This window comes from Thalassophryne amazonica, chromosome 11 (assembly GCF_902500255.1).
Source record: "Thalassophryne amazonica chromosome 11, fThaAma1.1, whole genome shotgun sequence".
In the NCBI taxonomy this organism is placed as follows: Eukaryota; Metazoa; Chordata; class Actinopteri; order Batrachoidiformes; family Batrachoididae; genus Thalassophryne; species Thalassophryne amazonica.
The window spans coordinates 31,067,921-31,082,440 of NC_047113.1; the positions used below are offsets into that span (position 1 = coordinate 31,067,921).

At 40.6% G+C, this 14,520-nt stretch overlaps 1 protein-coding gene across 1 annotated transcript in view; it reads right to left on the reverse strand.

The window, feature by feature from the left end:
- LOC117519654 overlaps positions 1-14,520 on the reverse strand; it is a 68,745-nt gene that overhangs the window by 31,171 nt on the left and 23,054 nt on the right. The window contains 7 exon segments of the mRNA XM_034180927.1: positions 4,017-4,309; positions 4,312-4,488; positions 4,491-4,766; positions 4,769-4,849; positions 4,852-6,422; positions 7,182-7,291; positions 7,867-10,208. Coding sequence (XP_034036818.1) covers positions 4,017-4,309; positions 4,312-4,488; positions 4,491-4,766; positions 4,769-4,849; positions 4,852-6,422; positions 7,182-7,291; positions 7,867-10,208 — 4,850 coding nt within the window.

The following is a 14,520-nucleotide window of genomic DNA, read 5'->3' on the forward strand; positions in this document are numbered from 1 at the left end:
TATAATAATCCACAAGAAAAATATGCCAACCAGCAACCAATGCTTGAAAAGGAGTAAGAAAAAGTAAACATTTATAAACTCCCCATTCTCAGTGGGGAGTTTAACCAACATTAAAATAGATGACAACTTAATTACGTAAATCCACAGATATTTGTATTTTGCATCACCACTCTCAGCTTCATAGTGGAGTGGAACAGAGACAGAGTTTCCTTCAACAAATAGATCAAATCTATGCTTGCATCTCAGATGTGCCCTCTGGCAAAACTGTAGCTGACTTTCAAGTCTTCCTTTTAAGAAAATCCTCCTCTGTACCACTTCATCATGAAGCTGTATAACTGGGGATACAAAATGCAAAACTTGCATTGTGCACGTTTCTCCAATCATAGCCACTGAAGCCTATAACTTTTTCTGGGTGTCTTGGGGCTTTCACTCATTTGATCCTCATCTCCTTCTTGCACAGTTACTTAGTTTTTGAGAAGCCTCCTCCAGACAGATTCATCATACAGTATCATACTGTTTGTATTTCTTAAAGACCGATGCAATTTAAGTCCAGACCATTTTGGAAATGTCAACGTATCCATCCCCTGAATTGTCTGAAGAAAACTGGCAATAAAAAGGATTATTTACGTGTTCCAAAGGGGAGCATTACTTCTGCAACCATCATCTTGGCTTTGGTATTTTTATTTAATTTATATCAAGTTGTAGAGATCTGCCTTGAGTTTAAGGAGGCTCATTTTAGAATTTTAGTATCAAGAAGCCTGAATTGCTTTTTGAATATGAAATGGCAAACAAATTAAAATCTGTAAAATCCCAAGGGGCTGACTACTTTTTCAAGGCACTGTATATTGGTGCTTCTCTGCACTTCTTATACAAACCCATTCAATAAATCCACCCCACAACCTGAAATATACATACTCTTCATAGTTGTGGAACACATAGACATGAGACTGAGTTGAGGATTTGATTTCAGGTTTGGTTCAGGCTACCTTTCGTATGTTTGCACAACACATCTATCTGTCCCACTCCATCCAGCTGTAAATGGGTGCTGGTTTTGGCTGGGTGAGTAACCTGTGATGGACTGGTGCCATGTCCGGGGACTCTCATCATGGACTCTTCAACCCGTATAAATCTTGCTGTTCTGTTCCATGCACATGTACAGTTGTCGTCATCATTGCTTTAAATCTTACATTGTGTTTGTCGTTCAGCTACTAAGGAGTCTTAGTTCGCCTGTCAAAGGCATTCAAAATGGGCCAATGAATCTGGCTGGCAATACCCCCCCCCCCACACACACACACCAACACACAAACACAAACAACACACAGTGCTTTGGGATTACACGTTCTGCTCTTTAAAGGCTAAACCATTGCACCTTATATTGGGAATGTTAATTGAGCAAATGCTATATCTATAAGTCGTTTAGTCGTAAGTAAAGCATCAATTCATGTGGAAGAATACTGTTGATTTTTTTAAACCATTTGTATCATTGTGTGAAACCAGTGCATCCTTACTACTTCCAGTGTCACGTTGCTCTCAGTGTTGTCTTTTTTTCCACCAGATTTTTTAATTAGATTTTTTTTCATTGTTTGTTTTAATTCTTTATAATCTCCAATTACACAGCAGCACCTAAAAACTCTGTTCAGTAAATCTATACAATGGTGCCCTCTGCAGGCGAATAAAGGCTATTACATCACTAGTGTTAGAACGTGCACCACATGTTTACGTTAGGGCATTTTATCAGTCCATTGGTTTGTCTAAAGGAAGGTTGTTAAAGGCAAACATACTGGTAGACCAAGGAAGACATCAAAGCGTCAAGACAGAAACTTAAAGCAATATGTCTCAAAAATCGAAAATGCACAACAAAACAAATGAGGAACGAATGGGAGGAAACTGGAGTCAACGTCTGTGACTGAACTGTAAGAAACCGCCTAAAGGAAATGGGATTTACATACAGAAAAGCTAAACGAAAGCCATCATTAACACCTAAACAGAAAAAAAACAAGGTTACAATGGGCTAAGGAAAAAGCAATCGTGGACTGTGGATGACTGGATGAAAGTCATATTCAGTGATGAATCTCGAATCTGCATTGGGCAAGGTGATGATGCTGGAACTTTTGTTTGGTGCTGTTCCAATGAGATTTATAAAGATGACTGCCTGAAGAGAACATGTAAATTTCCACAGTCGTTGATATTGGGGCTGCATGTCAGGTAAAGGCATGGGGAGATGGCTGTCATTACATCATCAATAAATGCACAAGTTTACGTTTATTTGGACACTTTTCTTATCCCATCAGTTGAAAGGATGTGGGGATCTTTTTCAAGATGATAATGCATCTTGCCTTAGAGCAAAAACTGTGAAAATATTCCTTGCAAAAAGACATAGGGTCAATGTCATGACCTGCAAATAGTCCGGATCTGAATCCAATTGAAAATCTTTGGTGGAAGTTGAAGAAAATGGTCCATGACAAGGCTCTAACCTGCAAAGCTGATCTGGCAACAGCAATCAGAGAAAGTTGGAGCCAGATGATGAAGAGTACTGTTTGTTACTCATTAGTCCATGCCTCAGAGACTGCAAGCTGTTATAAAAGCCAGAGGTGGTGCAACAAAATACTAGTGATGTGTTGGAGCGTTCTTTTGGTTGTGTGTGGGCCGCTGAAGAGGAGGTACTGCTGGCCCATCACCACCAGAGGGCGCCCTGCCTGGAGTGCGGGCTCCAGGCACCAGAGGGCGCCGCCGCCTGATGAAGCAGCCAGGGTGACAGCTGTCACCCATTTATGGACACAGCTGACTTCACTCAGTACGGAGGTATATCAGCAGGACAGCGTCTCCACCTATTGCCGAGATATCACCTTGAGTTTAAGGTAATCACCTCTGCAACATATATCTGTGTGACGACACTTTATAAACTTTTCAGGACAGCGGAAGGCCAAGTGCTCAGATAAGTACTCACATTTCCTGCTTCAGTGTGACAAGAGGTGGAGGCGGCTTTGCCCCTCTCATCTACCGGGTGCGGTCGCATCCCAACCTGTGTGTTTGTGTTCTTTCCCGCCAGCAGTACCGGATCCGACGAGCGGAGGCAGTGGCCACCTGGGGATTCGGGACTTGGCGGTTCCAGTACTTCTGGGTTTCGGTGGCAGAGGAGATCTGGGTGGTTCCGGTTCAACGAGGACGGACGTCTCCTACCTTCGGGCCTGCCCACAAGACACCAGCAGATTTCGGCTTACACCTCCAAATTGCTAATTGTTGTATCAGTTGTGCTATTTTCACAACAGTAAAACTTGTTCTTACTTTTCTCCATTGTCCGTTCATTGCGCCCCCTGTTGTGGGTCCGTGTACCTACACTTTCACAACATTTTGTTTTTCATGATTCCATAATTTTTCCTCAGAATTGAGTGATTCCATATTTTTTTCCTCTGCTTGGTCTAAAAAAGTAACCGTTATTGACTGCCACAATTTTTTTTTTCCTGATTTCTTATACTGTTTCTTAATTTTGTGTCATGTCTGTGATCTGCTTTTTTTCTACAAAATTAAACAACTGAATGAACATCCTCCGTGGCTGGTGATTCCATAATTTTTGCCAGGGGTTGTATATGGCATCTCTGTGAAACTGTTGGGTATCGACCGTCACTTCCACAATTTCTTATTCTCTGTTAAAAATTTGTAATGGATTTTTGAGTGTTACCTGGAGTTTTAGATCACAAGACACCCACCCATTTGCATTACAGATATACTTTGTCATTCTTGTTTTTGATGAGAAGCTTGTGGGAAAAAGAGAGTATAATTCCAAACACAGCTAATTTTGCTTGAAAAATATCAATTTAAAAACATTCATAATGTTTTTAAACCTTTCATTCAGTATATTGTAAAACCATTCATTCAGTATGTCCGTTGTCCCTCAGAATGCACGTTTCACAAGATTCTCATCTGTGTTCTTGAGTCAAGCCCCATGAATAAAGTTGGAAGAAATAAATATGCGAAATAATTTCAAATCAGAATCAAGGTCTAAAACAAGTTCTTACCTGCAGAGTGGAGCCAGCAGAGTCACTAGTCTCTGTCAGTCCTGTGCTTCTTGGTATACTGGACACGATGTATCTGGATCCCTTTGGCAGAGGCTGTCTAACCACCAGCTTTCCTTTCCTGGTCTCTGCTAGAAACAGACTGTACCAGTAGGCATCGTTGGAGACCAGAGTGGAATCTGCGATGGTGGAGTTCCTCTCACTGATCACACTGTTCCTGCAGGGTGGAGCCGCTTTGCTGGGTGTGGTTTTCTGACACTTCAGCACGATGGTGACCAATATGGTGATGAGCAGAGAAATGACACCGAGCCCAGACCGATGACCAAATACAGGTTTAAGTCTGAAAAGATGTCATATTCTAGACGCTCCTCAGTCATGTCAGAGTAGGCCTTAACAGCAGTCTCCACTGTGGACAGCTTGATGGTGACTGTAGCAGAGAGAGCAGGATCCCCGTTGTCCTTGGCAACAACAACATTCTCTGGTGACGTGGATCTCTGTAACTGAACATCCTCATGGTCCTGATCTCTCCATTGTATTGGTCCAGACTGAACAAGGTGGCATCAGTCACCTGGAGAAACTGGTAGGTAATCCGAGAGTTGTGCACAGAGTCTGTGTCTATGGCGATCACCTTGGCAACCAGAGAGCCTTTATCAGTAGATCTGGGGATCTTCTCCTCCACCACTGAGCCGTGTGGTCTCCACGGAGAGACAATAACTGGAGTGTTGTCATTCTGGTCCACAATAATGATGTGGACGTCACATTACTGCTGAGTGGAGGAGAGCCAGAGTCTCTGGCCTCAATGTGGAAAAGAAACTCCTCAATCTCATAGTCAAAGTTTTGAGTGCGTAAAGATTACCGTTCTCTGGATTGATGGAGAACAGCATGGACATAGAGGTGTTGGCTATCTCCTTCTCTACGATGAAATAAACTAGATACTGGTTTTCAAGGAGGTCAGGGTCAAACGCAGTGAGGGAACTGAGCAAAGCTCCAGGTGCGTTATTCTCCATCACACGTATGGTATAAAATGACTGAGGGAACTGAGGAACATTGTCATTAACATCCAGCAGTTCTAAAGTCATAGTTTCATTGTCAGATAAAGGAGGAGAACCTCTGTCTGTTACACTGAAAGTGATGTCATATTCTGGAACCTTCTCACGGTCTAAAGGCTCTGAGATGATTAATTCATAATAATTATCAGAGGATTCTCTCAGTTTGAAAGGCATGTTATCAGGAATATGAAGATCAACCACTCCGTTATCACCTGAGTCCTTATCACTCACACTAACTACAGCTATCACTGTGTTCAAATCAATATTTTCATTGACTGGACTGTGGAATGATTTTATTGATATTTCTGGGTGGTTGTCATTCATGTCTTCCACTAGAATTTTTAATGTACATTGTCCTGATAAACTATTTGCTCCTTTGTCTGTTGCTATAACTTCCATGTCATAAATTTTGTAATCTTCATAATTTAACACTCCCTTAACAGTAATCTCACCTGTTGAAGGATTCAAATAAAATGTTTCTTGTGTTTTCTCTGATGTGTACAGACTGTATGAATATGTAATATCAGAATTTGATCCTTCGTCTAAATCTGTCGCATTTAAATGAACAACAAGGCTTCCAATTGGAGAATTTTCCATAATATTAATATTATAGATTTCTTTGTCAAATTTCGGTGCGTTGTCATTTGTGTCTAAAACATGAACTATAATACTTGCAGTACCGGAACGAGCGGGAGTTCCTCCATCTACAGCTGTGAGGATTAAATGATGAACAGCTTGCTGCTCCCGGTCTAAAGTCTTTTTCAGAATCAAATCTGCAAACCTCGAGCCGTCTCTTCCTGTCTGAACCTCGATCTTAAAATGTTCACTTTCGCTCAGTTGGTACGTTTTCACGGAATTAATGCCAACATCAGGATCCACAGCGTTACTGAGAGAGAATCTCTCTCCTGCTGACGTGGACTCTGATATGTCCAGATGGATGGCGTCTCTGCGAAACTGCGGGGCGTTGTCGTTCATATCCAGAATTTCAAGTTCAATGTTGAATATACGCAATGGATTTTCGAGTGTCACCTCGAGTTTTAAATAGCAAGACACCGACCATTTTGTAGGACAGATGTTTTCTCTGTCGATCTTTTCAGCGATGAACAGCTCACCAGTCTCTTTGTTCACATCAAGGTATTTTTTGGTAGCGATGATGTCCAGACGCATTTTTCTTTCATTCAGCGTGTTAACATCCAGACTCAGATCGGTGGCGAGATTTGCGACAACTGATCCTTCTTTTAATTCCTCTGGTATGGAGTAATGAGTGACTGAGGCCGATATGTGATCCACCAAGAACAAAAGAACAGCGAGCGGCACGAACCTTTTGTGTGGCTGCATCGTTACCTTTAAATCCGTTCTTGTTTAGTAGATTTCAGACAACATCACGCATATTTTAACAAAAAAAATAAATAATAATAATAATAATAATAAGATCTCCAAAAGTATGAACAACGCAAACAGAAACGCTTTTGTTCCCGCAGTGAATTCGGCTGCAATGGCGTTGTTCGTGTCATTAGAATTTTCAGCACCACGAAGCTGTCCGTCAATTTTTGACTTTGCTCCTCCTGCTGGTGAATCACGGTCAGTGCGAGCTAATGTTTTATAAATGAACAGCGCCACCTTTTGTGTTTGAATGACTGTTTGCATAATGGCATATCATACCAAGCGTTGAAAAACGTCATTCGATTAATTGTTTGTTTTATTTACAAAAAATATAAGTTTAAAACCATCCATTCAGCATATTTTAAACCATTTATTTATCCCCTTGTCTGCAACAACATTGCTTCACAGAATTCTCGGGTGCCATAATGAATGAAACTTCATCATAAAACTGGAAGAAATAAACATACAATTAAAAAAAGCAAATACTGGCAGGTGTAGTTACAGAATGATTCTGTTTAGATAGATAGATGCCTTTGCAGAACAACCAGTCCATTTTATTGTGTAAAACTTTTGTAATTTCCAAAACTAAATTAGCATGATGGAATTTAAATTCAGTTGTTATTGTATATTGAATCTCATTTAATCATATTTGTTGATGACATTGTTGATATTTGCTTGGTGGCATGTTGATCTGTTTTTCTCGGCTCCAACTATTTGAATCTTTTCAGTGACTTACTGATCATTGACTTCAGCTCTGCTTTTAACACAATCAACCCGATCAACCTCTTCAATAAATTCATGGACATGGATCTTGGCATTACTCTCTCCCACTGGATCCATAACTTCCTGTCACAAAGGACACAGAGCGTCAGGATGAGTAGCCTACTGTCCCAACCTCTGTCCCTCGGCACAGGTGCCCCTCAGGGTTGTGTTCTTTCCCCTTGGCTTTTCTCCATCTGCACAAATTCCCTCACATTAATGGTCATTAATAAATGAATCTTGAATGTTGAATCTTGAATCTCCTCCTGATGTAGATATGTCCAGATGTATAGTGTCTCCACGAAACTGGAGGGCATTGTCCTTCATGGCCAAAGTTTGCATATCTTTGAAGTCCATAATGGATGTTTGAGTGTTACCCGGAGTTTTAGACACCAAGAAACTGATCCTTTTGAATTACAGATGTACTTTCCCATTCTTGTTTGTGATGAACAGCTCACAAGCAAGCAGAATTTGTTTGGGAAATATTAATTTAAAACCATTCAGAATATTTTAAAACCATTCATTCAGTATGACCCCTGTCCCTCACTTCACAAGATTCTCATCTGATTTCATGGTTCCCGCTCCATTAGTAATGTTTGAAGAAATAAACATACAAATTAAACCATTTCAGATCAGAATCAAGTTGTAAAACAAGTTCTTACCTGCAGAGTGGAGGCAGCAGATTCACTAGTCTCTGTCAGTCCTGTGCTTCTTGGTATACTGGACACGATGTATCTGGATCCTTTTGGCAGAGGCTGTCTAACCACCAGCTTTCCTTTCCTGGTCTCTGCTAGAAACAGACTGTACCAGTAGGCATCGTTGGACACCAGAGTGGAATCAGCGATGGTGGAGTTCCTCTCACTGATCACACTGTTCCTGCAGGGTGGAGCTGCTTTGCTGGGTGTGGTTTTCTGACACTTCAGCACGATGGTGACCAATATGGTGATGAGTAGAAGAAATGACACCGAGCCCAGACCGATGACCAAATACAGATTTAAGTCTGAAAAGATGTCATATTCTAGACGCTCCTCAGTCATGTCAGAGTAGGTCTTAACAGCAGTCTCCACTGTGGACAGCTTGATGGTGACTGTAGCAGAGAGAGCAGGATCCCCGTTGTCCTTGGCAACAACAACCATTCTCTGGTGACGTGGATCTCTGTAACTGAACATCCTCATGGTCCTGATCTCTCCATTGTATTGGTCCAGACTGAACAAGGTGGCATCAGTCACCTGGAGAAACTGGTAGGTAATCCGAGAGTTGTGCACTGAGTCTGTGTCTATGGCGATCACCTTGGCAACAAGAGATCCTTTATCAGTAGATCTGGGGATCTTCTCCTCCACCACTGAGCCGTGTGGTCTCCACGGAGAGACAATAACTGGAGTGTTGTCATTCTGGTCCACAATAATGATGTGGACGGTCACATTACTGCTGAGTGGAGGAGAGCCAGAGTCTCTGGCCTCAATGTGGAAAAGAAACTCCTTCTCAATCTCATAGTCAAAAGTTTTGAGTGCGTAAAGATTACCGTTCTCTGGATTGATGGAGAACAGCATGGACATGGAGGTGTTGGCTATCTCCTTCTCTACGATGAAATAAACTAGATACTGGTTTTCATGGAGGTCAGGGTCAAACGCAGTGAGGGAACTGAGCAAAGCTCCAGGTGCGTTATTCTCCATCACACGTATGGTGTAAAATGACTGAGGGAACTGAGGCGCGTTGTCATTAACATCCATCAAATGCACACTTACTGTTTCATTATCTGATAGAGGTGGTGTCCCTGCGTCAGTCACAGTGAGTGTGATGTCATATTCTGGCACCTTTTCTCGATCTAACGGTTCGGAAACGATGAGGTTGTAATGCATGGGCCTATCTGACGACTTATTAAGAATAAAAGGCAGGTTCCGATTTAAGGATAAGCTCACTTTTCCATTGTCGCCCGTGTCTCTGTCACTTACGCCGAGCAAAGCAATCACACTTCCCACAGGAATGTTTTCACCCACTGTGTTTTTAACAGACTGTATGGTGATTTCAGGATAATTATCATTCATATCCGTCACGTGGATGACCACTTTGCACTGCCCCAATAACGGATGCGCACCTTTGTCTCTCGCCTCGATGTGCATCTCATAAAATGTCATATCTTCATAATCTATAGTTCCTTTCACTGTTATTTCTCCTGTGTTGGGATTCAGCGCGAACATATCTTGCGTTTTTTCCGACGTATAAAGCGTAAATGAGTACACGATCTCTGCGTTCAGACCCTCGTCCAGATCTGTCGCGTTAAGTTTCATCACTAAGGTGCCAACGGGACAATTTTCTGTCATGTTAAGTGTGTAAACCTGTTTATCAAAACTAGGGGGATTATCGTTTGTATCCTGTACGAGAACAATAATGTTTGCGGTGCCTGAGCGCACAGGCACCCCGCCGTCCACCGCAGTCAGGATTAAATTATGAACAGCATCCACCTCTCTGTCTAAAGACTTGGTCAAAACCAGATCTACATATTGAGTTCCGTCGCTGCCTGTCTGGATTTCTATCGTAAAATGCTCACTGGAACTCAATCTGTATGTTTTTATTGTATTTATGCCAACATCTGGATCCACGGCGTTGGGCAGGGAGAATCTCTCTCCTGGCGTCGCCGATTCCGACACGTCCAGTTCTACTCTGTCCCGACGAAAATAAGGAGCGTTATCGTTTATGTCCGTGATACCGAGCTCAATGTTGAATATGCGCAACGGGCTTTGTATGACAACATCCAGCTTTAGGAAACAGGATGTTTTCGCGAGACAAAGATATTCCCTGTCCAGTTTTTCCGCGATGTACAGCTCCCCCGTCTGCTTGTTGACGTCGAGATATTTTTTGTTGGTGAAAATGTCAAGTTTTACCTCACGCTGTGCCAAACCTCCAGGTTCAAGTCCCAAATCCGCTGCCAGATTTGCCACAACAGAACCTTTTTCCATCTCCTCGGCGATGGAGTACCGCGTCACGGACAAAGCGCAGGGCCACACTGCGCACAAGACAAAGACCGCGGCTTGGAGATCCATTCTGTCAGCTGCGCACAAAAATAATCCAGATGTTTCTGTTCCTGTGCATTTATTCTTCGTTTAAAGCTTTAAAATGTCTTCCGAGCCGTTTAGAAGTCGTCTTCTTAAAAATAAAAAAAAGCATATCTGCTGTACGAGAAAATAGCGCGTGGCCCTCTCCGGTTTCTTTTTTTTTTTTCCAATAATGGGTGTGCCGTGATTTAAGAGAGCACCTACTGTACAGTTTACTGGTAAACAGTGACACCGTGTGACACAAATCATACTTAATGCAGTGTCCCACACTGAATATTATAAATTGGAGATTCATGACTCATATTTTCACATGGCAAAGACATGAAGATGAAATCTTGCATTTTGAATTCATATGGCAGAAGAAAACCTTCACAATCACTTTTGTCCTATTACGTTCTACATTGCTGCATGTTTTCTTTCTTCTCTGACAGAATATTAGTTCAACTTCACTATTATTATTTATTATTATTATTATTATTATTATTGATGTCACAATGTCTGTGATTTGTCTTGCACTTTGCTCATTTATAGCCAAACTGTGAAACAGCTACTCCTGCACACACAACCCAGTCTCACACAATATGACTTAGATAGAAGACAAAGATCACATTGTGCGAAAGGTTTAAGCACATATGCACCATAAAATAATAAAAAGTTTGAAAACCTGGTAGATATTCATAAATAAGTGAAATGTGTGGGGAATTTCAACTTCAGTGATACAGTTGTGTTCTATTTACATGTTTGTTTGTTTGTTTTTCAGCATTAAAGTTGCACCATAAGTCACAGGACCTCAAAACTATTTTAAGGATAACGTGAGTAATTGTGTTTTACACTCATTTTAATATTGTGATCATTTGCAACTGCGTTTGTGTGATATTCTACACTTACAAAGAAATTATGATTATTATTATTACTGAATAAAAAATATATAGCTCACATTTTCACTTTTAGTGTATGTGTGTGATAAATATGTAATGATTTCATACTTTGTGTAAAGCATGTGCAATTACTAGATCAAACAATGCAAATCTATTTTATTGTAAGCAATAATATGCTTGCATTGAGTTGACACAATTTTTAGTTTTTGTTTTGGGGGTTCTGTAAACTCAAATTCAATTTATCACAAAAAGGAAAGGAGGGAATCTTCAGCCTTCAACCTTTTCACCAAATATTGATCATAGCCAATAAATGCATGAACAATTTCAACCAATAAAAATGGCATGGAGGATGCCATATTCTGCATATCTGTCTGTGTGCATGCAGAGGAATAACATGCCTTGTCTCAAACTACTGCTTATGAATTACACTATGTAACACAATTTTTGTTCCTGGCTTCTAAGTGTTATATTTCAACTGCTTATGTCTAAGGTTTATGGAAAAATGACTACATTCAGCACAAACTTTGATTTTTTTGTTTTGTTTTGTTTTTACATTCTAGAAAATTCTAAAAGTTTCTTGAAATTTCTAGATAATTCTGGAAACTTCTAGAAAATTCTGGACAGTTCTAGCGGTTAAAAAATATTCTAGAAGACTACTCAGTAGTAGTGAAGGCAAATCGAGAATATTCTTGAAAACAGACAAATTTCAAAATATCATTGTCCTGATCACAGAAGCAAAGTTTCTGTGGAATAACAGCTATTTTCTATTTATTTAAGGCATAACAGGTTAGGAAAACACACTGTGTACCCAGGAACAAAACAAAAATAAAAATTTGTTACATAGTGTTATTTTTAAAAAATGGAACACTTTGTCAAATGCAAAAACAATAAAATTCACCCACTATCCATCTTAGAAAGTACATTGTGGTGTTCATCATTCAGTGACTCCAAATGTGTATTGAAGCCAATTGAATATTTTCCCAAAATATGACCAAAAGTTTCCGTATTAACCTTTTGACCTCAAAAAAAAAAAAAAGAAAGAAAGAAACCCTTGCAATACAGTGCAGGTCAGAAATGTATTTATTTTCACACAAGCGATCAACTTAATGGGAATAATTTTACACCAAACTCAAGACTACTGTGCAATATTTAGATATCCTGAATGGTTAATAACAATGTAGAGTTTATTTTATTTTATTTCTCTAATTAACAGCAGGCCAATGGAAAATCAAATATTAAATGTTCACACACACACACACACACTTTTTTTTTGCATTTCACCTTGTACCTCATTCAAATTATTTTAGCACTTCTTCTATCATCACTATTTGACTGTGCTTAAAATATTGAAGATACATTCACAAATTGTGATTTATGCACTTCCCTTCCCATATATGTGAAGAGTATTTGTGATATTTAGTTCTCAGACTAATTTCAGTGAAAAATGATACATTTTATGAATGAACAAACACCATTTGACAAAATATGCATGATTAGATTGTCATAAAAAAGCATAACTGCATAGCTTTCATTCTTCCAAAAATGTACCAACAAATGGTCTACATATAGATGTTATTGTGGTCTGTGATCTTAGGAGAGGTGATGGTCTAGTGGTTAAGCACTTGAGACCAAAGGATCCTCAATTGAAATCCCAGCCTGACTGGAAAATCACTATGGGCCCTTGGGCAAGGTCCTTAATCCCCTTGTTGCACCCAGTGTGTAGTGAATACCTTGTAAGGCAGCACCCTCACATTGGGGTGAATGTGAGGCATTATTGTAAAGCACTTTGAGCGTCTGATGCAGATGGAAAAGCGCTATTTAAATGCAGTCCATTTGTGATCAAATATCAGGTTAATAAATTTGGTTTATCACCAGTCAAATCTCCTGGAAAATTAAAGATGCAATTGCCTCTCACTATCACTTGGTGGCAGCAACGCACTAACAATTTGAGCCAATGAAACTATTGCTGATGCACTTTTGCTTTGTTTTTTTTTTGTTTGTTTTGTTTTGTTTGTTTGTTTAGTGCAGCGGATAAATGAAAAAAATCATTCAAATGGGTATGCAAGCACCAAATTTGGCACAAATACACAGACATTATCCTTTTGAAAAGGCAAGGTGTCCACTTGAATTTTCAATAGGCAGCCAGTACGGGGTCATTTGAAGAATTACACAGGGTTAAAATTAAAAGATGCTCCAATCATATTGAAAAGTATACCACATTATTTGTCCGATCACAGAGATCCCAAAAAGGTACAGTTTGAACTATGTGTGACTGAATTTACGGAGTAAAAACTGCAGGAATGGTGACAAAAGTCAATTTCAGTTTGTACAGGGGTCAAAAGTTAAAGTTGCTCTAATTTTGGGAAAAAAATAATGCAAATTATGGTTGAGTTAATAGGGTTTTAAAAAGGAATAGTTGGCATTATGTGTCATGTTTAGTTATCATGTTACGGGTTAGCATTCACATGTCCTAGAATCCAATGGACGTCACCATTGTTTAAGGCCCCTTCACATGTAACATGAATGAAGCTGAGTGGTGTACGAATGGCACTTGTGAAAAATCATAGCCGCCTCGAATGCCTCGTACATCAGTCGGCACAACCATTCAGCACAGCCACATGCACGCCACATGGTGAAGATGAGGTCGTACTGCCATTTGACTGTAGTTGCAGCATTCGTACGGCATGTCGTTCGCATGTCGGGCCACATTCGGCACAGTCAAGGGGTTGCATGAAATGAATGATGGGCTATGTTGAACCCTGGCCAAACGTTGCGATTGAGCCAGCCTTCACACCAGCGACGGAATGAGGACGAATGGCAGGCAATGCCCATTCGACTCACACTCGGCCACAGTCGAGGTGCCACCCGTGAACGTCCAACAGCAGCCGCGGGGCACATAGAAAATGGGGCCTATTCCCTTGGCAAGCACAAATGTAGCGACCATGACACCACTGACGAATGACGTGCGAGTGTGTCTTGTTCCCCCTGCCCCATCCAACATTGTCGAGGTGCAGCCAAGTTCCGAGGCAGCAAAAGCTTGAATGGTGGATGGAGTACAGTGTGATCACTGTCCACCGCAAAGATGTCATTTAACACATACATTGTCATTCCTCCTATAGGTTACACAATGTATTTGAAAGATCATGATCATCACAGCACTGCCACTCAAAACAGGGACAATCTGCTCTGGACAAGGGGGCATGCCAGCCACCTGAGTGTGAGTGACAACGGGGTGTTCAATTAAGAAGGAAGAGTGGGAGTGGGACAATACATAAATACATACATCAATAAGGGGAAAGACGTGAAATTCATTCATGTGTGATCACTTTTGCTGTTCACCACTTTGACAAAGGGGCGTGGCCAGCTCAAACTCACTCTCTCAGCT